This window comes from Petaurus breviceps, unplaced genomic scaffold, assembly GCF_028583685.1.
Source record: "Petaurus breviceps papuanus isolate PSGF00001 unplaced genomic scaffold, PetGlider_PUasm1.0 37, whole genome shotgun sequence".
NCBI classification, from domain to species: domain Eukaryota; kingdom Metazoa; phylum Chordata; class Mammalia; order Diprotodontia; family Petauridae; genus Petaurus; species Petaurus breviceps.
This window is the reverse complement of record NW_027186296.1, coordinates 20259987-20287202: the sequence shown is the minus strand read 5'-3', so window position 1 is coordinate 20287202 and position 27216 is coordinate 20259987. Positions and strand designations below refer to the sequence as shown.

At 39.4% G+C, this 27216-nt stretch overlaps 1 protein-coding gene across 1 annotated transcript in view; it reads right to left on the bottom strand.

Annotated features, from left to right (window-relative positions):
• The window catches only part of GLDN (gliomedin), an 84094-nt gene that overhangs the window by 34272 nt on the left and 22606 nt on the right, over positions 1–27216 (bottom strand). Inside the window, exons 2-4 of the mRNA XM_069098051.1 lie at positions 11645–11696; positions 3005–3022; positions 2494–2601 (exon numbers count right to left, since the gene is read on the bottom strand). Coding sequence (XP_068954152.1) covers positions 2494–2601; positions 3005–3022; positions 11645–11696 — 178 coding nt within the window. The remainder of the gene's footprint in view (positions 1–2493; positions 2602–3004; positions 3023–11644; positions 11697–27216) is intronic.

The following is a 27216-nucleotide window of genomic DNA, read 5'->3' as shown; positions in this document are numbered from 1 at the left end:
TTCTTTCTTTCTTTCTTTCTTCCTTCCTTTCTTTTTTCTTTCTTTCTCTTTCTTTTTTTTCTTTCTTTCTCTATTTCTTTCCCTTCCTTCCTTCCTTCTTCTCTTTCTTCCTTCCTTTCTCTCTTTCTTCATTTTTTTGGTGGCAGGAGAAATGGGATGGGAAAGGAGTTCCAAGCTTGTGAATCCACACAAGGAAACTCCCAGTGTTGAAATGTCTTCCCTCAATGACACAGATGGGCAACTACTTTGTGATTTGTAGTCTTTAAGAACTGCCCAGTCAGCAGCTGGTCAGGCTACCCTGGGGCTAAGACCTCTGGCTCCAGCGGTCAGCTCCTAGAGTACTGTGCTGGCCACTTGCTGTGGGCCTACTGGGCTGTCCTCAGTGGGAGGTTTGCTTCTCTGTGCCATTTTGTGGGTTCTGTAGCTTCAAAGTTTATCCAGTTTCATTTTTTACATGAATCGGGGGAGGTGGGAGCCAGACCCGCAAGGAAGTCCTGTTTCTACTCCGCCATCTTTGAATCCAGGTTCTCTGATACCAAATCCAGAGGTCAGCTCAAGAATGGAAACAACCTCTATGTTCAGTCATTGGGAAACAGATGAGTAAATTATGGCATATTAGTGCAGATGCCACACAACATGGTGGATAGGGATCTGATCTTGGACTTGGGAAGACTTGGGTCTAACTGTTGGCTCTGTCCCAGATTGGCCTGTGACCCGGCATGTCAATCTACTCATGGCCTCTAGGGAAGCCTCTATAGAAGATGAAGAGAAGGTGCTGGTCTGCAATGGCAGAGAGGATATTCTTTACCAGGACCTCCCTATATTGATGAAATCGCAGTTCTCATTAAAAACAAAAGTTAATGGAATGAAATGTTATGCTGCTGTAAATACAATAAGTACAAATTATACAAAGAAATACAGAAAAACATATATGAAGTGAGGTACAGTGATATGGCTAGAACCAGGATACATGCTGGCTATAATTATCACTACAACTAGAACAGACGTTTACTAGCTGTTTGACCTTGGGCAAGTCAATTAACCCTGTTTGCCTCAATTTCCTCATCTAAAAAATGGCCTGGAGAAGGAAATGGCAAACCACTCTAGTATCAGTGAAGAAAACCCCAAATAAAGTCTTGAAGAGTCAGATATGACTGAAATGACTGAACAACATAACTATAACAAATACATATGCATATAACATATGCATATGTATAGACACTGAATGGAACTATAACTATAACAAACATATACATGTATATATGTGCATAGACTGACTATGTAACTATATATGCTGCATATATATATTGACTGTATAACATATATATACATATAAATGTACACACATACATATATGTCTTCTCTTTACTCATACAACCTTTACTCTAATTAAAGTCTTCCTTACCTCTCACATATACTACTGCAGTAACCTCCTCATTAGACTTCTAGCTTCTGGTTTCCTCTTCCTCCATTTGATGTTTCACATGGCTGCCAAATTTTTATTCTTAAAACAGAACTGAGTATGTCACACATCTATTTCAAAAGCTCCCTACTGCCTATTGTACAAAGGACAAAACCCTCATCTTGAAATGACAAGACTTTTACAATGTAACTCCTACCTACCTTTAGAGTCCTATTTAATGTTCATATTTAATATTATTCTCCTTTGTGCTTTGCATTCTGGTTGAAATGGACCTCTAGCTTTTTTTCCAAATAGTTCCCACTGCCATACCCTTACCCAGTGGTCCCCTATGTCTGGAGTGCACTCTGACCTTACCTCTACCTTGTAGATCCCCCTCTTCCTTCGAAGCACAGCTCAGGAGCTCTGCCTCCTATACAAGACCTTTCTGCATTCCCCCCAATTGTTAGAGCTCTTTCCCTCCTGAAATGACTTTGAATACTTTCTATGCCTTTTCCATGTACATGTCTGCATACACATCGCATCACCCAGTAGAATGTAAGCTCCTTGAAAGCAGGGGCTGTTTCATTTGTGTCTGTATTACTACACCTGGGTGTATCCTGCACCTAATAGATGCTTAATGAATGCATGTTTAATTGAAATGAATAAAACTTGAGTCAAAACACAAGGATCTAGGGTGGAGGAGGAAGAATAGTGGAGACAGAGAAGAGTGCAGAGAGAGCACCAATGGCACTGAACTGGGAAAAAACCTGGGGGTGCTTCAGGGCTGATCTGATTCACGGTATTCTCCTCATTGCTTTCTTGTCCTCTGTCAGCCATTACCACAGGAAGCAATACACCTTCGGGGGCTCAGAAACCAGCTGGAGAGATCACTTTCCCCATTTTAACAAGGTTTGACTACGAGTTGGGGGGAGAGCCCGCAGAACAGATCACAAAGGTTTGCAGGGTATCACTGAATCAAAAGTTTCCTAATTTCTCAACCACCAGTTTTTGTTTTTCTCTAAATGCATTCACAAAGACATGGGATAAGGGAATTTTTAATAAATTGTATTTATAAAATTTTACCAAAATACCTATTTTTCCTTTTTTCCCATTTGCTCCTTTTTCTCCCTTTGGTCCTTGAATGCCAGGCAATCCATCTGATCCATTGTATCCTGGTAAACCATTTATTCCTGGGGGTCCTAAACCAAAACATAGAATTAGTGAATGTTTGCAGAATATTTAGCACTAGCTTTAAATTGGGCTGGAATGACTGCAATCTTTTTACATGCATTATATAAAAAGCAGGGTAAAACCCCTAGTAAAAAAAAAGCTGCAGAGCTGATGGACTGAAGCCAGGCTGTCAAAAATAGTTTGACAATAGGAGCTAGCTCCTTCTCCTTCTCTCTCCTTTCCTTCCCAGGCAGTAGACAGGAAATAAGATGCTCAGAATTGTCAGACCTATGGTCTGGGGAAGGAGGATGGCCTGTGGAATTATTCCAGCTCCTTTCCCTTCTCCTTCCCCCACACTCCTGCTTTGTTTAAATCTGATGGAGGAATGTTCAGTCACCCTTCTCATGTCACTGGAATTCAGTAGTATCTTACCTGGTAGTCCAGGTGGGCCTAAAACAGAAAAAAAAGGTATATTAGGAGGAAAATTAGTGGCAAAAGTAAAATTAGTATAAAAAAATCAATAGATAACAGAGCATCTCACTCCTCCCACTTAACAACCTCCCACCCCATCCCATTTTAAGATTTATTACTTAACATTTAGCTGGTTACAATGAACAAATTGAGACCATAGCTTTTGTTTAGAATTCATTAAATAAATGTGTTGAAAAATCCTATGAGCAATTCAACCATGATCCCCTTGCCAATAGAAATCTGTGTTTGTTTAAGTTTCATCTGACAAAGAATGTTTTCTATTCTGTTCTCATAACTAATTCCATCACACACGTGTTTATCTTTCATAAACATAGACCTAAGTAGCCAGTAATTATTAAGTTTAAATTATTTAGTATCTTTATCAAAGGAACTTTACTTTATCAAGGTGGTCAAGCTAATGATAGCATAACTTAGGGATTATTCTTTTAAGTTGTATGAGAAAAGTTAGGGTCAGTATCAGATAACAAATCACTTCCTTAGTGCATAATTGGCAAGGGATTTCAGGGATTTAGATGAATCATTTACAAATATTCCAACAAACAAATTCTTGCTGTCACAAAGAGGTATGCTTTACTTTAAATCATTCTTCTTGGGTGCTCAGGCAAATTAATGAGATTGAAATATGAGAAACAGAAATAAACTCCTGTTGTTTTCAAAGACTGTATGTAAAAAAAAATAACCCTGAGTACTGAACAGTTTTTTCCATAAATCCATCCATATATACATTCATTTATTTTATTCATAAAATAAGAAACTCCTGCTTCAGGGATGGGAGGGATAAAATAGGAAACTTTTGGGTGAGGAAATTCCTTCTTTTATTACAAGGTTGGCACCTTCTCTGCAACTTAAAGTCTTAGAGAATTTCCCAGTGCACTGAGGGGTTAAGTAACTTGCCCAGGGTCACACAGCCAGGGTATGTCAGATGTCATACTAGGCATTCTAGATCAGGGAAGCTAAGAAAAGATGAGAGTTCACACACATGCTTCATACCTCAAAGCTCTGTGCTGAAGAAGTCAATATGCCTGATTCTCCTACCCATAAAAGAATTCTTTCGGGGTTCCTCCCTGTGTTATTACAGCTGGTAAGAGACAGGACAGCAAATGTCATCTTTGAGCACTGGGAAAGGGCCATTAGCAGCAAAAGTGGAACTCTCTACTTTCACACAAGTATCATATTCACTTAACCACTCACCACCACAGGCCAGCTCAAACCTCATATAGATTCTAAGACCAAATCTATCCAATACTAAGACAAATGGATAATTCAGTAATTCTAGGCAAACAGCTAATCAGTGTGTGTGGGGGGGGGGGGGAGGAGATCCAATAAATCAGTTGCTTTAATGAATTGACTGATGAATGCAGTTAAATTGGTCAAAATAGCTCTAACCTCATAGAGATACATCTTCACCTAGGCATTTCACTCACCCTTGAAGTGCCATGATGTTTGGTTCTATACCTACTATCGCAAGTGGCTAGAGTGTAGATCTTAGAGTCAGGAAGACCTAGGCTCAAATCCTGCCTCTGATATTTTCCTGTATGACCTTGGGTAAGCCACTAAACCTTTTTAGGTCTTAGTTTCTTCATCCATAAAATGGGATAATAATTTTATATAAGCATATATGTGTGTAGGTATGTATATATAAATACCTACTTCTTGGGGTTAGTGTGAAGCTCAAATGAGATGATGTCTATAATGGGCCTTGCAAATTTTTTTAAAAGTGCCAAATAAAAGTAAACACCATTTATTATCTCTATCATTAATCTGTTTTTGCTTCTCCTCTCTCCCACCTCTCCTTCCCCTCAGATAGAGGTCTGGTAAAAGCTCTGTGCAGTGGTATAGTGGAGAGAGAGGCAACCCTCTTTCTAAATCTGGGTCCAAATCCTGACAATGGCCTATACTGGTTGCATGACCTTGCAAAAGTCACTTAACCTCTAGGCAAATCATAAGGCTATGATTTGTAGAGGAGGTATTGCCCAGCATTTATCAAGGGAGTTTCCTCATCTGGGAATTTTCTATGCCAATTAAATCACAGATCTCCTCCCTGTTCCTGATTTCCATTATCTCATTTGATTCTTATGGCAGCCCTGTGAATGACAATACATCTCAAGTCATTTTATTGCATTTCAACTTTCATTTTTCCCTGGTGCCAACATATAGATGAGAATCATACAAAGGCAGGGAGGAGAGAAAGGTCTGAGTATACAGGGTCTCTTCCCTAGCTAAGGCATCTGAAAATTAAGTCCATTTTGTTCCATATCCACATAAATGGTAGATGAACCCATGAACCTGTCTTAAAAAGTCCATCTTCCACTATATTCTAAAGTCAGCCCATATAATACATTTCTGGGGGCCCCCAAAAAAAATCTGTGTTAGAGGACAATCAGAAATAGGCAGGAAAATAAATATCTGGGATTAGGTCTTGGGTATACATAAGGTTCTGAAAAATTCATCCTGAGACTAGACCAAAGGACTGGTTAGCTAGCTAATAGTTCCAACTATTAACACAAATAGTTGTTATAAATTATAGAACTTATATAGATTTATATCTATGGAATTTATATCTATCTATTAATGTAGAAAATATATCTACTAAAATATGGATGAGTTACAGTCCTTACCAATCTAGTAGGGGAACTCTAGGAATTATAACACTCCTATTATTTAGTAGATAAACCCTAGCAATTTCCCTAAAACACATAGAGGTTGTGACTTGTGCTGGGCCACAAACCTAGTAAGCCTCAAAAACAGGATCTGAACCTGGGTTTTCTTGATTAGAAAGCCCACCTCTCTTTCTCTCTACTATGTTACCACTGCCTCTGCTAACTTGAGCTATTTACAACACTTCAGAAAATTATAGAATTTCAAAGTCAAAGGGACCTTCTACAGAATCTCCCATAAAGGGTCATCCAGTCCTTACCTAAAGACCTCTGAGGTGGGCCCCACTACCATGGTATAGCTCTGTGACCTTAGGTCAATCATTTTACTGCTGTAAGACTTAGTTTCTTTACTAATAAAATGAGCAGACCAGACTAGATGACCTCTGAGGCCTTTTCTACCTCTAAATGGATGGTGCTATGATTCTATGGTTCTTGGGAAGTTTTTTCAAGTTTTTTTTTTCAACTTTCCAATTGTTCTCATTCTGCCCTCTAGCCCTTAGCAGAAGTGCTTAATTGTCTGCTTGAAAACCCTCCAAAAGCCTAAAGACAACTATTCTGACCCCTCTCTTATCTTCTCTTCCTTAGATTAAGCATTTACAATTCTTTCAACTGATCCATGTACCACATAATTTCAAGTCTCCTCTCCATCTTGGTCACCCTCCATCTGGAAGCTCTCCAGTTTGCTGAAGTCCTTCTTAAAATGTGGCATTCAGAAACGAATCTATTAGTCCAGATGTTCTTGGCCCAGGGTTGAGCACAGCAGATCTCGCACCCCTCACATTTCTAGACACTTAATACATTCATGTAACTTGAGTCTGTGCCATAGATAACCAGACACATGTACTTGCCTCATGGGGGATGCCACACTAACTTCAGTATCTTTTCTTATCTCCATAGAAACCACTGACAGAGACCCAAGGGGAAGGGAAAGGAACAGGATCTGCATTCACAGCTAATGGTACCATGCCAATCTATAAAGACCTGCCCTACTAAAGGGAATTTCTGGTTCAAAGTCTGGACTTACTAACCCTTGTCCCCAAATTCGGCCATCTCCTTGCTCTGGTTTCTTCAGCCTCAGCAACCTAATGACTGAGTCTTGGGTTTGGATTCAGCGAATCTGAGTTCAAATCTCTGCTCTGCTACTGACTCTCAGTGTGACCTTAGGCAAATCCTTAACCTCTTTGGGCAAGACTTACCTTATTTGGGTCTCAGTTTCTTAGTCTGTAAAATGAGGAGGTTGGGCTTAACGGCCTTGGTCTATTCTAGCTCTAATAATAAACTTTCCTGGATAACTGATTCCCCTTCCCCCCTGGGGTTTCTGGTTCCCACAAGCTCAAGGGACACAGCTGGACCTGCTCAGGGCCACAACCCATAACTCCCATGAGTTGTCTCCATGTCCACAACATGCCAGGCTATTAAAGACTCCCACCCTGAAATTCTAGAGCCCGGGGTCAGTTCTGAGACATCTGGCACCCACTCATCTCTCAAATTGGTACTTCCCATAGCTGAGTTTTAATTGCAGAGCTTTCCAAGTAAAATCAGGACCATTTTCAAGGCAGAGGGGAAAGCAGAAAGAGCTGGCTTTTTTTTACAGCATTTTGAGGTGCCAAGTATTCACAACCTCAACCAATTTCCAGCAAAGATATGATTCCTCTTCCCCACCCCCTTGCACAATCACAATTCAGCTCTAAGTGCTCTCAATAGCCTCATCACACAGCATTCACTGCTTAGCTCAGAAGCCATTTTATCATCATAAAATAAATTGGGAAAAGGGTGAAAGAAATGGCTTTTCTCTTTCAGCTGCGATTTTGTGGTTGTAATTTCACTTATCCACTCATTTCTTTAGTACCCATCATGGTCACATGCCAAGGCAGAGATGGAAGATATTCAAGTCACAGAATCTTAGGGTAAAAAAAAGAAAAAGGTATTTTCCCCCAAAGATATTTATTGTGCTGCTTGAAATTTCATTAGTTTAGATCAATTAATATTTATTGAACAGTCTTCATTATCAATAAATAATCAATAAACATTTACTAAATGCCCAATATGTGCCAACAATTAGTAGGGCAGAATAAAATGAATGTGAAACATATTAGCTTCTGAGCCTGCTCAGTGAACGATCTACCTTGCCAAAGTAGAATGTAAACTTCCTGAACTCTAGTGCTGTCTCTTTTGTATTCTTTTTTTTTAGAGAACAGAGGCAAAGCATTTATTTAGACACCAGAAAACCAAATCCCAAAACCAGTAAGCTGATCCCATCACAGTAGTAAAGAAATTAAACAAACCATAACAACACAGAGAGCCACAGAATCCTTTAGCCTTCCCACAAACCACTCTTTTGTATTCTTAAAGTCAATTATATCCCTTCACTAAGTGTTAGATTGGGAGTCAGATGAACTGGATAAAAGTCCTGATTCTAGTGCTTACTAGCTGTGTGGTTAAATCAAATAACCTCTTTGAGCATCAGTTTCCTCAAACATAAAAAGAGAAGGGTTAGCTTGGTTGATTTTTAAGGTCAACTTTTTAAAGATATAAATGTATGATAAAACACGCTTGATAAAAGCATGTTAGGGCAGTTAGGTGGCTCTGTGGACAGAGCACCAGTCTTGGAGTCAGGAAGATCTGAGTTAAAATCTGACCTCAAATGTTTATTAGTAGTGTGACCCTGGGCAAGTCACTTAACTCTGATTACCTGAATAAATAAAAAATATAAGCTTGTGGATGAATTGGATGATTTTTCTACTGGTTTATCAGTTTGCCAAACCCTGAATATTTTCAGGATAATGCAAATTTATCATGTAAATAATATAGTAACTATACTTAAGCTCACCAAGTATTGCTTAGTGGTGTTTCTGCCATAAGAACCATCTTAACTCCAGTGTAAGCCCCTAAACACAAGAACCACTCCTTCTCCTTTTGTTCTCCTAAAGTTCAGTCAGTCCAAGGCTTTTACCTTGCAATCCCTATTCCCCCACCCACCCCTAATTTATAGGATTATAGGATAATATTTAATAGAGCTGGAAACGACCTCAGAGGTCATCAGGGTCCCATTCCTTTATTTTATGAATGAAGAAACTCAGGGCCAGGGTCACACAGCCACTAAGTATCTTAGAATTTGAACTCAGATCTTCCTGACTCTGGGTGCACTGATCTATCTGCTGTACCACTGTAGCTACATTGGATCAAGATGGCAGGATGCTGGACAGAAGGAGGTAGTGGTGAAAAATTCCCCTCCCCCACAAAAAAACCCCTAGGGCACACACATATAGTCAGTCACTAAATATGAACATTTTTGTAGTATTTTAGGTATTCATAACATTTGTGTGTGGTCAACTCCTTTTCCATAGGCCCCTTTTCAGAATAATATATTTTTAAAAATTTGTAATTGAAGGAAAATGAAATTGAATTGAAATTGAAGAAAAAAAGTCAATTTCAGCTAGAAGATAGTGAAAATAAAGATGTGTCATTTTTCCCATCCAAGTTCACAGACCCCGTAAAATCTATTCATGGACCCCTGGTTGGGGGTTAGGCTGGTTCATGGATGCCAGGCTACAAACTCCTCTTCTAGACTCCAAAAGTGAACAAAAATGCTAATGTAGAGTCCCTTCCTTTAAAAAATTTACAGTCTAGTTGTATAGTTGGGGGTTGGGGGGAAGAGAGAGAAGAGGAAAAATAAGGTAATGTATGAAATAACTATGGTGCAAGGTGGAATGCGATGAATGCTATGAGAGAAGTATAAAGGGTCTTGGGAGTTCAGAGGAAGAAGAAGCTACCTCTTGCTGGAGAGAACACAGTGATACCCACATAGAGAAAGAGGGGTGTGAGCTGGACCTTGAAGGATGGGTAGGATCTGCCTCATGTGGGGAGCTGTGGGGAGGGAGGGAGAGGAGGAAGGGAAGGGACAGCCATTTCATATAGTGGGATCTGTATAATCAAGGACCTTAGAGTTAGAAAAGCGCAGATTAAGTTTGGGAGCAACAAACTATTTGGATGGATCATTTGTTGTTTAGCCTTTTTTCCGTCATGTCTGACTCTTCATGAATCTTTTCTTGGCAAAAATACTGGGGTGGTTTGCCATTTCCTTATCCAGCTCATTTAGAGGAAACTGAGGCAAACAGGGTTAAGTGCCTCACTCAGGGTGACAGTTAGTAAGTATCTGAGGTTGGACTGAATTCAGGTCTTACTGACTCCAGGCCCAGCACTCTATACACTGTGCCACCTAGCTGCTCTAAGATGGAACATAAGGTTTGTGAAAGGATGCTTTGGGAGATAAGCTTCCTCTGAAGGCTACTGAAAGCCTTGAATGTCAAACTAAGAAGTCTGGACTTTATTTTGTATGCACTGGGAAGTCACTGGCAATTACTGAATAAGAGGGATGATAATACAGAGTTTTACTTTAGGACAATTAACCTGGCAGTGGATCGTAGAAGGATTGGAGCTGAGAGAGACAGGAGGTCGTCTAGGTAGGAGGCCCTTACAGTGGTTCAGGTGAGAGGTAAATGGTAGATGATGGCAGTGGAGATGAAATAGAAGGGATGGATGAAAGAGATATTTGTGGGGTAGAAGCAAAAGGACTTTTTAACTGGTTAGATAATCAATGAGATTATCTAATCAGATAATCATATCTTACATTTTTATATTGCTTTAAGGTTTCTTTTTCTTTTCTTGGTTTTTTGTTTTTTGCTTTTTTGGAGGGGGGAAGGCAGGGAAATTGGGGTTAAGTGTCTTGCCCAAGGTCACACAGCTAGAAAGTGTTAAATGTCTGAGGCCAGATTTGAACTCAGGTCCTCCTGACTCCAGGGCTCGTGGGCTATTCACTGTGCCACCTAGTTGGCCCCTCTAATGTTTTCTTGTGAGCTAGGTAGTTCAGGTATCATTATCTCCATTTTAAAGATGAAGAAACTGAATCCTGAAGAAGTTAAGTGACTTGCCCAGGGTCACACAGGTAGTCAGTATCTGAAGCAGGACTCAAACCCGCATCTCCCTGACACCAGTTCCAGCACTCTCTTGACTACTGGCATTCATCTTTATAGAGGTGATACAGAAGCTATGGGAGTGGATGAGGTCATATAGGGAGCATCCTATATTCAAAGAGCAGAGGGATCAGGGAAAGGAACAGAGAAGAAGTCAAAGGAATAGAAAAACGTCCAGAAGAATGTGGTATCATCAGCTATAAGTCCCATGACTATTACATCCTCTTCCATCCCTCCATTCTGCCAAGGTTGTGCTGCCCCTTCGTGACCTCTTTACCTTTTCAGCACTTTTCTTCATGTTCATTTGAACCTGATTTGTGCAAAAATGATGGAGAACTAGGCTGGAATTTCACTTGTCCACTTATCTTAGGGGAGGCCTTGGTCCTAGCATAGGCCTGACCCCACAGCAGGTTATTAATAACTGGGTTTGGGGGTTTTTTTTTGATTGACCTGTTGGTTAGATCCAATCTAAGTAGTGTTAACCTTGACTTTTATGATTGTTTTGTACATTGTGCATACAGAAATGATGTTCACTTTAATAAGCTTGAAAGGCATTCTACTTCCTGAGTTGGTAAACATTGCTTTTGATATCTCATTTATGCTGTTGGTTTGTTAGTAAGGTTCTTTTGCTTAGTAACAGAACAAAAATCCATGACTTTGTTCAAATTATTGCAAATTTTTAAATTATTGTCAGGATTAATGATCTCTTACTATAAGTAACAACCCTCTTGAAATATACATTTTGGTATAAATATTGAAAATGTGACACTTTATAGTAACTACCCATATTAAGATTTTTCTCCCAATTACATAATATCTCTGAAAGTAAACCAAAATATCATTTTCAGAATGATTCTTTCTTCTCCCAATAATAATTCTACCACTGGGAATTCTACTAGTGTGCATTTTCAACATATAAGGCAGAACATTTACTAAAACTGCAAATATACCTGTTAAGCAGATCCCTTTGGTGCTGTTACATAGATCCAGCATCACCCGAACCTAAAAAGCATAAAAAGAGTGAAATTAACCACAAAATGCAAAATAGTGAACTCTGGACTGGAAAAAAGGCTATGGGTTCTCTTTTTATTCTAAAACAATTAACAAGCAGAAATATATTAGAGAAAACATTTAGCAATGTTAGTGGAATTTGCAAAGCAAAAACACTGGGCAAAATGGGTGAACTTTTAAAAATCCTTAAGATAGCAGGCAGGAAAGGTTTGTTATGGAGCTGAAGAAGCAATCAACTTTGGTTTTTAAATTTCTATTTTACTGTCTTGGAATAAAGAAATTTGGCTGAAGTTTTATTAAATCTAGACTTATCATTCACAAAGAAATATTATGTTTTACAGTTAGAAGTGACCTTAGAAGTTATGAAATTCAGCCCCTCCATTTTACAAATGAGGAAACTGACTCTAGAGATGGAAAATGACTTCGTGAATATTATATAGTAGGCTGGTGCTTGAATCATTCATTCCATGGTCAGCTACAGTCTCCAGACACTATACTTCTATTAACAGAGTGGCTTTTAAGAGTTAAGCCAACTTTCAGTGATACATGTCAGATTAGAAAGGGATAATGCTTAAGCTGACATCAGTTACTCAGTGTAACTAGAAGGATTATACTGGCCCAAGAAAGCATAGGATTTTATGCCTATGGGGTTCAACGGGCTTTGTGCTCATATACACGAAGAATTGGATTCTATGTGCTGATATGTCTAGACAAGGACTGTGCATAATTTAGTCCAGTTCAACTGAATCTAACAAGCAGGAGGAAGAATATTATTCTATCCCCAATTCTGAGGCTCATAGACTGATGGTACAGAGGAAAGGGCAATGAAATTGGAGTCAGAGAACCTGGACTCAAACCTTGGATTTGCCACCTGTATGACCTTGGCCATATCTGTAGAATGAGGGGTTCAACTAGATGATGCCTAAGGTCCTTTCTAGCTCTACATCCACAATCCCATGTATATTGGCTCATGGTATTCAAGCCACTTGAAATGAACTTCCTCTCTGTTAATCCCATGGTTATTATGTAGGATCAGAATTTACCTATGCCAAGAAACCTTTGCTGATTAATCCAATTCTACCTTTCTTTAAGATCATTTCTCTCCCTCCCTCCTTCCTCTCCTGTCTCTGTCTCAGTCTTTCTCTGCCTCCCTGTCTCTCTATCTTTCTCTCTCCCTCCTGAATTCTCTTGATTATCTGTGTAATCCAGAGTCTTCAAGATGGCAGGACAAAATGAACACACAAATGAAAGGGAAAAGTCAGGAAGAGACTAAACCCAGATACCTGTAGCTTAGATTTAAACTCCTCTAAAATGCTACCTATGGGCAACTAGGTGGCACAGTGGATTGAGCGCCAGGTCTGGAGTCAGAAGGAACTGAGTTCAAACTCAGCCTTAAGCACTTACTAGCTGTGTGACGCTAGGCAAGTCACTTAACCCCGTTTGCCTTAGTTCCTCATTTGTAAAATGAACTGGAAAAGGAAATGGCAAATCATTCTAGTATCTTTGCCAAGAAAACCCTAGATGGGGTCATGGAGGGCTGGACGCAGCTGAAATGACTCAAAAACAACAATAAAATGTTACCTGCCTGAAACCTCCAACAAAAGCCAGAGGTTTCAGATGTCTCTTTAAAAGATTCTTCATATATTACTGATAGCTACTGAGGATAATAAAATAGGAAAATGGAATCTAGCTGCTGGATAATACCAGGGTAAAACCAGTGAAATGTATTATAGCAGGATGGGGATGGATGATGAATGCAAGTTAGGCTAACTAATTTTTGTGTCGGATCAGAATTCATTTTTGCCAAGAAACTTTTGCTCATTAACTCAATCCTACCTTCATTAAAATTCCCTCTTTATTTTTTCCCCTCAATTCTCCCATTTACTTATATAACCCAGAATCCTCAAGGAAGTCAGACACAATGATTTATTAGTGCAGGACTTATTAATAAAGCAAATTATCTAATTTGTTTAATTCATGACATTTCATAAGAACTTTAGAAATGTTTAACATCTCTGCTTTCAACTTCTAGAAACTACAGTTTTGATTCTGGGGAAAACACAACTCTTTCTTTGGACAGTTCAAATGGTAGCTAAGAAATACAGAGAAATTTCAGATTTACATTTTTTAAGTAAGCAGGTGTGTATTAAGCTCCTCATAATTTCTATCAACATAATTATTTTTGAGAAGTACTTCCTAATTAATGATAGCTGGCATTGCCTATAACAACATTATTTATATTTCTACTCGGACTTCAATTTGGAAAGATGAACTAATTAGTTTTCATGGATTTCAGAAGAATTGTGTTTCCTACCTGTGTGAAGTTTAGCAGAAAGGCTTGACTTTTCATTTCCATTTGAAATCATGAGTGACCATTTCCTATTTTTAATTTCACCTCTTCAAACTGAACTGACATGACTTCCATAATCTGATTACTGGATAGAATATTCATGATTGGTAATTTGCTGATCATTGTTCTTTTTTACATAATTTTCATTTCTAGACACATTCCACCATCTCCTTCCCCCTTAGACAACTGTCCTTATAAAGAAGAAGGGAGGGATAGTTCAGCAAACTTGCCAACATGTCAACAAAGTCTGATATTATATACTACATTCTCTACCTATTGTCCTTTTCATCTGCAAAGAAGGAGGAAAGTGCATTCTCACATTTCTTCTTAGACTTTCACAACATTCACTTTTGACAGTTCTGTTGATATATGCGGTTTCCCCCTTGTTTTTGTTATTATAGTCCTCATTTATGTTATTTTCCTGGTTAGCTTACTTTGCATCTGTTTATTTAAGTTTTTCTGTGCTTCCCTATGTTCATTATTTCTTACAAGACAGTAATATTCCATTACATTTAGGTATCACTATCTGTTTAGTCATTTTCCTACTAGGGGCATTTGCTTTGTTTTTAGTTTTTCTCTTAAAAAGTGCTACTGCTATAAATATCTTGGTGTATATGAGGCATTTCTTTTTATCATTGACCTTGGAATAGAAATCTCCCAGGGTGATCTCTAAGTTAAAAGGAATGGCAATTTTATTCACTGCCTTAGCCTAATTCCAAATTACCTTATAGTATGTTTAAACCAATTCACAGTTCCAATAAGAGCATATTCCTATAGTTTTTAAAGTGATTTAAACAAACAAATAAAGAACAAAAAAAGACCCCAACAAATTCAAAGGATCAACTGTTATGTTGTGCCAGGGGTGGTGCAGCCTCAAGGTTACATATGGTCTTCTAGGTCCTCAGCTGTGGCCTTTTAACTGAGCCCAAATTTTGTTCTGTGAAGTTTGGATTCAGTCGAAGTGCTGCACTTGAAGGGGGCCACATGTGGCCTGGAGGCTGCAGGTTCCCCAACCCAGAGTAGGCACTAAAATTCCTACAGGTCTCTATGCTTTTATTTTTTTTTTAATGCTTTATTAACTTCTGATTTACATCATTCGTTTCGGCCAGATTTTGAGTTACAAATTTTCTCCCTGTTTTTCCCCCACCCATCCCCCCAAAACAGCAGTCATACAGGATATCCCCACCTCCAATCTTCTCTCTCCCATATTTTCTCCCATACCCGTTTCAACTTTTCCATTGGATCTCTATGCCTCAGTGCCTGTATATCTTATTTCTTAATTACATGTAAGATGGTATTAATAATAGTATATATATATATACATACACACACACATATATATATTTGAATATTTGATTTTAAAACTTCCAATTCCAGATTCATTCCCTTCCCCCCCTGCCACCCACCCCCACTGGGAAGACAAGCAGTTCAGTATAGGTTGTACATGTGCGGCTAATGCGAAACAATAACGTAGTAGATATATTGTAAAAGACTGACTATATTTCCCTCCCTCCTATCCCACCTCCCATTTCTATGCTTTTAGAAGGATGGATGAGAATATTGGAAATCCTTGTCCCCAGGCAGTTTTATTCATCATCAGTTAGATAGACATTTCAAGCAACCTGAACATTCCATGTAAATTAACAATGATAACCATTTATTTGGAAAACACTTGTTTTCTGGTTAATGAAGATGGAAGATTATTTTTCTCCCGATCTCTCTGAGTGACGTAAACATTTGGTTAGGGTCTACTAATTTTATGCCACACAGTGTGTTGTCATGCTATCATAGCAGCATAGTATAAGCAAAGGCACTCAAATAGAAAGGCAGCTAGGTGGTATAGTGGATGAATTGCTGGACTGATAATCAGGAAGACGAGTTCAAATCCTACCTATGTGACCCAGGCAAGACACTTAAATTTCAACCTCAGTTTTTTAACCTGCAAAATGGAAATATTAAATAGCACCTACCTTCCAGGGTTGTCGTGAGAATCAAATGAGATGACATATATAAAGTACTATATAAATGTTAGCTATTATTATTTAGAAGATCTGTGTTCAAATTCCAGACCTGCTATTTACTACCTGTATGTAATTACGGGGTAGGTCAATTAATGCTTCTGGGCCTCAGTTTCTCCATCAGCAAAATGAGAGTACTGAGTTAGATCACCCTTAAGGTCCCTTCTTACTCCAAATGCTATAAAATCCTATGTTACTATAATAATTGACATTTTTCTCTTTTCACAACAACATGCAAGATGAATAATGTAAGTATGGTTAGTCCCTTTACAGATGAGAAAACTGAACTGTTTAATCACAGCAAGCTCCGGAGAGAGGATTCAAACTCAAGTCTTCTGACACAAAGTCCAGTGATTTTTTTCTACAATATTTGGCTGTAGGTGGTTAGAGAATCATATATATATTAAAGCTGGAAAGGACCTTAGAGATCTTGAGTGCAACTTCCCCAATTTACAGATGAGAAAACTGAGGGCTCAAGAAGTTATGTCACTTGCCCAGGGTAATACAACTCATATGTATTTGGATCAGGACTCAAACCCAGGTCTTCTCAGCTCCAATATAGAAGGGCCCAGGGATCTAGGCATCTGAGAGTAGGTGCATTCTCTTTGGCAAGATATTTATAGTGGAAGACCTCCACTTCCTCCCTCCAGTTCTGCTCTAGCTTCTTCAGGAAGTGGGAAGAAATACAGCTCCCAAGGTCTTTAGATCATCTAGTTCAAACTTCCATTTTATTGATGAGAAAACTGAGGCCCAGATAGGGGAAGTAACTCGCCACATTCAAGAACAAGAACTGCCTTTATTTTGTCATTTTTCAGTTGTGTCTGACTCTTTGTGACCCCATTTGGGTTTTTCTTGGCAAAGATACTAGGACAGTTTGCCATTTCCTTCTCCAGCTCATTATACAGATGAAGAAACTGGGGCAAATGGGGAAGGCAATGAGGTGTGGAGTTGGTAGGGCTGGGTCAGGTGAGGAAGAATTCACTTAGACCTTCTCTGTAATCAGTATCAACTTAATTGATACAAAAGCAGTAGAGTTCTCCTAGCAAGAAAGCTAAACGAGACTCCGATATTTGGGGGCTTAACTCTTATATAGAGGTAGTTTTAGAGGTTTTTATGGGAGTTGAAGATTAGGGACAGCATGAGGAAGAGATGGCTAACACAAAATAAGGGAGACAGGGGAAATATAATGACCCAGAATGGGGGATGGCGGGGACAAGGAATTTTATGATCCAGGATAAGGGGGAAGTTTTATGATATTTCAAGATAAGGGGAAGAGACTTTAGGACACATTTAGGTTAGAGAATAAACTAGGGGCTTCACAAAGTATTGGAAAAGCAACTCTTAATTCTTAGGGCACCATTTGTATCATCAAAGTGATTTGCCCAGGGTCATACAGCTATTAAGAGTCTGAGGCCAGATTCGAATTCAGGAAGAAGAACCTTCCCAAACTCCAAGCCGGCTACTCTCTCTACTACACCACCTAGCTGCCCGAGGGATTGTCTTCCTAACTTTAGTGTTTGCATTCTCTCTCGGGACCCTTAGTGTTAGGCATCTGTCTGATGCTCAGTAAGTTAACTATTCAGTTGATTTCAATGATATCAACTATTTCATGCAGTCTTAGAACCCTTGAGGCAAAGTCTTTATTTCTATTTTGATTCAAAAATTATGTAAGCCCTGGGGAGGGCTTAAGTGGCTAAAGACCTTGGAAGTTGCGTGCATTTCTTACCAGATCAAGCAGAAAGCAAGTTCATAAAGGAGCTAAACTAGAGTGGGCGTGTTCTCTTCTGGAAGATTTTCATAGTGAAAGACTCCTCCCTCCAGTTCTGCTCTTGCATTCTTGGTGAGGTGGGAAGAAACACTGTTTGCCCCCAGGGTCTTTAGCTGCTGGGGCTTCTCCTCCAGGCAGCAGCCCAAGTTGGGACAGTTACACAAGCATAAAACTCAGATCATGGCCCTTGCATAGCTCTTTCTTATGTGACCTATGACTTTTCAAGACATCTGAGTCCTTTGGCATATTATATTATATAAGATTTCCCTTTCCCTTTCTTCCCCTTGTAATTCACTCACTTTCATGCTTTCATATTCACTTTTCTTTAAAAACAAACAAAAATGGAATACTTGGTAAGTAGCAAATTGCAGAGAAAAGAGTCAATTAGATTTGGAGTCAGAGGAAGTGGGTTTGATTCCTGGCACTCTCAGTTACTACCTTTACAACCTTGCACAAGACATTTAGCCTTTCTGACCCTCAGTAAACACATCTGGAGGAGAGAGTGAGGCTGATGACTTTGCACAGCCCGGCCTCACTTAAATCTCATTCAATTGCAAGTCAAGACATCAGGACGGAACAACAACAAACCCATCTGAAAAAACGAGGGAGTTGTACTGTACGTCCTTCAAGCCTCTCTCCCACCCCCTTTAAAAAACCTTGAACAGTTTATGCATTGCCTTTGGGATACATTTCAAACTTTTCAAAGCGTACATCATCTACTCCTGACACACTACTCATCTCCCAGGCCTACTCCATCCTCATCTCTCCTTTCTCTCTTGAGCAAAACTGTAACAAGCAATTTGGGCTCTCAGAGCAAGGAGAACATATTGAGTCTGAGCAAGACAAAATTCTTTTCCAAATCAATTTAGTTGGAAGGGGTAAAAAACTTCAGGACACAAGGCATTGTCAGAGGACACAGACTCTGGAACATTGGCTTCTGTGGCTAGATTGCTATAGATTCCACTGCTGAGGGGGAGGGGGTAGGACCAAGGTCCTGAATGGACCGGAGGGAAGCTCCCCCGGAGTGCGAGCAGCTGCTTTTGGTGGTAGCTGTTGGGAGGCAGGGTAGGAGAAGAAAGTGTGCCATCGGGAAGCTTTCTGTTTTCAGTTATTCTTGTTAATAGTTAGCTAGACCTTGTGGTAGAGTAGATAGGGAGTCTTGGGGTCAGGAAGCCTACCTCTGACACATGCTGGCTGGCTCTGGGCAATTCTATAAACCAACTATAAATTGCAGGGCAAATGCCAATCTTCACTGATAGAGGAACGTTCCTCACTGGGAGTTTTCCATCCCAATGAAATCTCAGGTCTGATTTAAATTTAAAAATTCCTGTCATTAGACACTAAGCTAAGTTGTCCTGATGATGCTGAAGAAGTGCACATGCTATTGGGATTCACAGAATTTCAGTATGCTGGGAGGCTAGTTGTGTCTCTGCCAGAGAGACCCAAACTGCACCTTTGATCCAAATTTCCTCACTCATATGTACTCTTAAAAAAATTATCGCGAACCAGAAAAATCATCCACCTACATGAGCATTTTCGTATGCAGTCCATGTGGCATATGTGGCCAGAAAAAGATAATTATATATGAAATCTTGAATTCTATTGTATTACTTGGTTTTTTAAAATACATGTTAAATTGAATGTGGTAGTACCAACATTGCCCTTCTAATCTGTGTCTTTTATTTTGGAGAGGGAAAGGCAATTGGGGTTAAATGACTTGTCCAAGGTCACACAGTGACAAAAATGTCAAATGTCTGAGGCTGGGTTTGAACTCAGGTCCTTCTGACTTCAGGGCAGTGCTCTATTCACTGTGCCACCTAGCTGCCCCAAATCTGTCTCTTTCTAAGCTTCTGCTCTTTTCTGTGTATTATTAAAGTGTGTCATAGACCCTCTTTTTTCATAACCTTTTTTATTACATAACCATAACTACCTCTTTAATCTCTTTCCTTCAAAGAGTAACAGTTAATATTTATCATATATAGGGGCAGCTAGGTGGTGCAGTGAATAGAGCACCAGCCTGGAGTCAGGAGGACCTGAGTTCAAATCTGGCCTCAGACACTTAACATAAAAACTAGCTGTGTGACCTTGGGCAACCCCAACTGCCCTCCAAATATATATATGTTTGGTGTTTATTTTGTGCCTGGCACTATGCTAAATGCTTCACCATTATTATCTCATTTGAGCATCACAACAACCCTGGGAGGTAGGTGCTATTAATATATATTCCCCATTTACAGATGAGGAAACTGGGGCAAACAAAGGTGAAGCCCAAGGTCACACAGCTAGGAAGTGTCTATGGCTGGATTTGAACTCTGGTCTTCTTTTTATTTATTTATTTGTTTGTTTATTTGCTTTTTTGGAGGGGGAAGGGCAGGGCAATTGGGGGTGACTTGCCCAAGGTCACATGGCTAGTATGTGTTAAGTGTCTGAGGCCAGATCTGAATTCAGGTCCTCCTGACTCCTGAGCCACCTAGCCACCCCAAATTCTGGTCTTCTTGACTCCAGGCACAACATTCTGTACACTGTGCTACCTAGTTGACCAAAAAAAAAAAAAACCTTCCCTATAACAAATATAATCAAAGTAAACAAGCTTATATTATATTGATTCATGTCTGAAAATGTATGCGTGTCTCCTTCTGCCCATACAGTCAATCACTTCTCCATTGGGAAGTGGGAAGCGTGAGTCAGCTCCACAGTCTTCTGGAGTAGTGATAGGTCATTGCATTGATTAAAATTCCCAAGTTTTTCCAAGTGGCTTTTCTTCGTAGTATTATGGTCATTGCATAACTAGTTCTCCTGGTTCTGCTCATTTTACTCTGTTTGCATCAGCATTCACAAAGTTCTTTCCAGGTTTATCTGAATCTGTCCCTTTTAAAGTTTCTTAAGGCATAATAATAGTCCATTAAATTGCTATACTGTAATTTGTTAAGCCATTCCTCAATTGAGAGGTCTCCATTTTATTTCTGTTTTTTTGCTACAATAATAAGTTTTACTACAAATATTTTTGTACATATAGTACCCCCGCCCCCCACACCTCTTTTGGGAATATACTTAGCATGCTTAATCTGGAGAAGAATAGTAGTGACATTTCTGGGTCAAAGTGGAGGTGCAGTTTAGTGATTTGGGGGGTATAATTCCAAACAGTTTTCTAAAATTGTTGGATTGAGTCACAGCTCCACCAACAATGCATTAGTGTCAGAGTTCTCCCACAGTTTCACCAACAATGCATTAGTGTCAGAGTTCTCCCACAGTTTCACCAACAATGTATTAGTGTACCAGCTCTCCCATAGCACCACCAACAAAATATTAGCATACAAGTTCTTTCACAGCTCCACCAACAATGCATTAATGTACCGGTCTTCCCATAGCTCCACAAACAATACATTACTGTACCAGTCCTCCCACATATCTTCCAGCAATTTGTTGACTAATGGGTCTGAGGTGAAACTTCAGTGTTGTTTTCATTTGAATTTCCCTTAGAAGTAGTAATTTGGAACACTTTTTCATATAGGTTTTGATAGTCTAAATATCTTCCCTTGAGAACTACCAGTTCATATCCTTTTTCTGTTTATCTATTAAGGAATGACTCTTGCTCCCATATATTTGTATGTAATGAATAGAAATAGGGACTGGAGCTCTGATTCCTAGGATAAGGAATGAAGAATTCCTGGATGAAGAAACACTCTTATCAATGGAGGTAGGAACCTTTTCTGTCCAAAGTTGATATTATAAAAGAACTGCCTTTGCTTTTATGGGAACCTTAGAGTATAACAATGAAACATGGATTATAAGTTTTTGTAGGATTAAAATGAGCATCACTCATTTTGTATAATTAAAAATGGAGAGGCACATGGTGGGTGGGAGCAGGCTCCAAAATGTAACCAGTTAGGATCTTTGAAGAACAGGAGTGAAAGTTCTCACCAAGGAAGTGTATCACATGAGAAGACTGGGTGTTAGGTATGATAGATGAACACTCAGAGTTTCTCCACTGGAGAAAAAGAGGAAGCCCTCCAACATGTTAGAAGGGCACCCTGTGGTGAACTTAGAGGAAGATATGGATAAGAGTCACATAGGATGGGAAGGTATAGATATGTTGCTATCCGAATCATTGAAGGAAACTCCAAATTGATGACACCACAGATCCATTATAGTCTATGAGTAAGATGTCCAATAGAGAAAGTTCAAATTTGACGTTGGAGAAGGGAGACGACGTGTTATTTGCTAAACCACTGGCTGTTTTGTAGTTATCTTGTAAAGAATAAGGGGAAAGGGGGGCAGGTAGGTGGCTCAGTGAATAGAGCACTGGCCCTGGAGTCAGGAGGACTGGAGTTCAAATGTGGCCTCAGACATTTAACACTTACTAGCTGTGTGACCTTGGGCAAGTCACTTAACCCCAGCTGCCCTCCAAAAAAGCCCCCCCCCCCAAAAAAAAGAATAAGGGGAAAGGATTTCGCTGGTGCATATATATACATATACATATATATGTATATATATGGGTAATTATAACAGAATAAGGGAAAAGGATATGGCAAGTGCATATATATAGGTGGGTAATTATAACTTTGATCTCTGGAGAGATTCTCCCCAAAATAGGACGATAGCAAGGGCCTTGAGAGCATGTGGCCAGAGTGCTCTTCCTGGTTTTGGAGCATCCTTAGTTTCCAAGAAGGTGAACTGAGTTCATTCAAAGTAGAAATTGAAAACAATAGATAGATAAGTAAATTGAGTACTTTGCTTGCCACAGTATCCAGAGCCAAGCAAGCAAATACTTTCAGTTCTCTAGCCAGAGGCTATGACATCAGCCTCTACCTTTTGGGTTTAAGGTCTATCAGATTTCCTAAAAGTGTTTCCCGTGACTATCTATTGTTTAAAAAAGAATATTGTTAATTTTCTTTGCCATTATTAGCATCTGATAAGTAAGTAAGTTAGATCACAGGTCTGGATCTGGGAAGGTTCTTAGAGGCAATTTAGTTCACAACCTCCCCCATCCCTTGTACAGATGAAGAAAATGAATTGTTTCAAACAGGATCGCTCTTTCCCCCCTGTAAGATGTTACTGCACAAGAGTGTGGCAGTGTTTTTCCATGATAAACTTGTTAAGTAGGTACTGAATGAAAACTGTCAACTTTTGGTAGAATTTAAAGGCAAATTGATGCCAAAGGTGTTACTAGTATGGAACAAGACAGGGCTTGTTCTATCTAGAGCACCAACATGGGGGGAGGGAACTTCCTTTCAGTGGTGCTAGCCACCCCTACATTGAGCCCTGACCTGCTATATACAGCTCCCGTGGAGGTGGGGACTAGACAGCACTTCTCTTGTATGCCTGCCCTTTGGTTAGACTGTAGTCTATATTACATATCTTGCCTCCAGTCCCAGCTCAACTGCTTTTGTCCCAGGTGAAAAATTTCTGGTTATATCTCTATTACTGGTGCTGTTTTAGTAAAAAGAAGAGTCAAAGGAGAAATTGTGAAATTATAGAATGATATGGCAATTCCATGGTATAATGGTTAGCTCCCTGGACTCTAAATCCAGACATCTGAGTTCAAATTTGGGTGAAAACTGCAAAATAACAGTTAGGGCAGCTAGATGGTACAGTGGATAGAGCACCAGGCCTGGAGCTGGGGAGATCTGAGTTCAAATCCAACCTCAGAAACTTATTAGCTGTGTGATCTTGGGCAAGTCACTTAACCCTATTTGCCTCATCTGTAAAATGAACCGGAGGAGAAAATGGCAAACCAGTCTAGTATTTTTGCCAAGAAAACTCCAAATGAGGTCCCAAAGAGTCAGACATGACTAAAATGATTGAACAACAATAAATAGAATGATAGAGAAAGAAAAAAAAATTGTCTCCTATAGAAAAAAAAACAACTGATTCAACATTTTCAATCATCTTAAGAATTAACTATGAATCTATACTACAGAGTCCATTGATTTTTAAGAAAATTTAATAATTGGCCATTAAGATACTGATTTTTCCTCCTTCCCTGCCATTCCCCCTCCAATAATTTAAGCCAATGATGATGGACTACATGTAGCCAAAACCAGGGTCAGGGTGCAGAAAGTGTAACAACAAAAATCACACAAAAGGAAAATAAACCTCAATTAACCTTTTAATCTTACATACAGAAGTAGTCTAGAGAAGACCTTCTAGAAAAGAGAATGTACTCATGCTATAATGGCAGAGCAGGGCATTATATAGGCAGGGCAGAATAGTGGATAGCAAACCAGCCTTAGTCAGGAAGACAAGGATTCAAATCCTCCCCCAGAAACATACTGGCTATATTACCCTGGACAATTCACTTAACCACCCCATGCCCAAGCAGTGATCTCATTCTAAGTCACCCAATAGATGCTGAACTGCAAGGATTGAGGGAGTTCCTTTTGTAGTTGAAAAATGGTCATAATAACAAAAATGAGTTTTTATTAGATGGTCTTTCAATTTCTTATATGTACTTATAAAATTTTGGTTAGTTCTATACCAGTAAGGTAAGAGTTAACCTCATCCAGGGAAAATTCTTACAGACAATTTGCCTTTTAAAAGCTTGCTTTGTGATGAAAATGATGACATCCAGTGGCTCAGGAACAAAGAAGATGGACACACTTTTTCCTGGTAATGCTAAATTTGAAGGAGGCAAAGTTAGGGACTGAACAACAGTCATTTTGGCTGAATAAAGTAAAGATCTTTTCTGCATCTTAAATCCCTGAAGTCTGGTCTACAGGACTTCCTGTTTTGTAGTTGGTTATGTGGCTTTTGGCTGCTCAGAATCTTCCAACTAAAATGTCTTCAATTCAACTTGAGATTTTGTTTTGGTTTGAATGGGTCTCTAATAATAATAGCCAGCATTTATGCAGCAGTTTAAGGTATAAGAAACATTTTTGTTGTTCAGTCATTTTCAGGCATGCCCTCCCTACTCTTCATGACCCCATTTGGGATTTTTCTTGGCAAAGATACTTGATTGGTTTTCCATTTCTTTTTCTAGTTCATTTTATAGATGAAGAAAATAGAGAGGTGATCTACCAAGGGTCACACAACTAGTAAGTGTCTGAGGCCACATTTAAACTCAGGAAGATTAGGTTTCCAGACTCTAGGCCAGGCACTCAATCTACTGTGCCACCTAGCTGCATTTTAGGTGCAGCTTAAAGATAAAGATAAATTTAGGTGCCTTAAAGATAAAGGAAGGGGATAGCTAGATGAAACAGTGAATAGAGCACCAGCCCTGGAGTCAGGAGGACCTGGGTTCAAATTTGGCCTTAGACACTTCATACACACACACACACACAAACACACACACACACAAAACTAGCCATATGACCTTGGGCGAGTCATTTAACCCCAATTGCCCTACCTTCCCCCCTCCAAAAAGAAAAAAAAAAGATAAAGGAAGATTTCAGCAGGCAGAGATGGAGAGTATGTATTCCAGGCATGAGGGATGGCAAGCTGTTGGTGCCACAAAAATACAGATCAGATGATAGTCAAATCTGGCTAGAATGGAGAGTAAAACAAGAGGGGGAGTGTGGAATAGGGTTGGAAAGAGAAGTTGGAGAGTCTTAAAAGTCAGGAAAATTAATTTTATTTTACCTGCCTGATGGCAATTAGCAGCCATTCCATCTCTTTGAGCAATTGAGCAAAATGGTTAGACTTGTGCATTAGGAAATTAAAAAAATATATCAATCTATTGTCTTTACATCATCTCAATTTCTAAATATAATCCTCCCCCCACATATACACACATTCTCTATCCAATAAACTTTCCCTTGTAACAAAGAATAAAAATCAGATAAAAAATTGGTTCTATAAATGTCACCACCAAATCAACTGACTCTAATGGTTGATTATATGTCCACACCAACTGTCCCCCAACTCTGCAAGGAAGAACATTTTCTCACTACTTAAGGAAATTATTTTGGCTTCTCTGTGAAGGGTGGACTACAGTACTTAGAGGCTGGAGGCAAGGAGATTCATTAGTAGAGTATTACAGTAGTCTAGGTGAGAGGTAATAAGAGAAGAGACAGATGCAAAAGATGTTGCAGGGCATGCATAACCTATGTCAAATTGCTTGCCTTCTCAATGAGGGGGGAAGGAAAGGAGGAAGAAAATTTGAAACTGAATTTTTTAAATGAATGTTAAAATTGTTTAACATGTAATTGGGAAAAATATTACATATATAAAGTATATATATGTGTATATATAAAGATGTTGTAGGGGGATAGAGTCAATAGGATTTGGTAACTGATTGGATGTGGGGTCTGAAGGATCAAGGACTCCAAGATTTTGAGTCTAGGTGACTGGGATGATGGTGGTGCCATTAATAAAAACAGGGAAATTGGAAAGAGCGGCAGGGTTTGTGGGGGTGGGGGGAGAAGATAAGTTCATCTTAGATAGAATGTGTTTGAGGTGTCTATAGGACATCCACATGGAGACACCTAACAGGAAGCTGGAGATATGGAGCTGGACCTCACAGGAGTGATTGCAGTTGAATATAGAGATATAGCATCACCTGTACAGTTGGAATCATGGGAAGGCATGAAATCTAGCTGAGAGAACAGATAGAAAAGGAAAGAGCTTGATGTATTTTCCAAGGAGATTCCGAAGAAGGAGGGAAGCTAATGTAGTTCATTTTCACAGCATTCTCAAAAACCTGCCCAGCAAGAACTGCCACTTATCTTGAGAGAGTAGTTAAGAGGCAATTTCCAAGGACTTTGGTTTCATCTGTGCTTTGTGGGTCAGCTTTCACAATGCCTAGATTCATTGGATCTTAATGCTAGAGTGGACCTGAGAAGTCATCTAGTCTAACCCCCTCTCATTTTACAGATGAGGAAAGAGAGACCCCAAAAGGTCAAGAGACTTGCTCAAGGTCACATAAGTAGTAGGAGTCAAGGGGGTGATTTGAACTCTAACTTTAATATAGCAAAATATAATATAATAAATTAATGATAATATAAGTTAATAATTGAATATAATTAAACTCTAACTCCAGAGCTGGTGCTCTTTCTGCCACACCACATTGCCTGCTAGAATTTTGCATTTTTAATACTTTGATATGTCAGTGGATCTGTGATTGAATTGGTAGAGGTAATCTGTTCAATAATGTGGTCTGGAAGCCACCCATGCCTCCTTCTTCTGGACAACTTTCGTTCATGTCTTCCCATAAAAGTACCATAGAGCTCCACCCAATATGTTGTGAGCTTTCCTCTAGATTTCTTGACAAAGAATGGGAACCAGTGGGACCAATCCACTGGGTGGATTATATATTGATTATCCTGGGGAGGCTAGGTGGCACAGTGAATAGAGCACCAGCCCTGGAGTCAGGAGGACCTGAGTTCAAATGTGACCTCAGACACTTAACCCAAAAACTAGCTGTGTGACCTTGGGCAA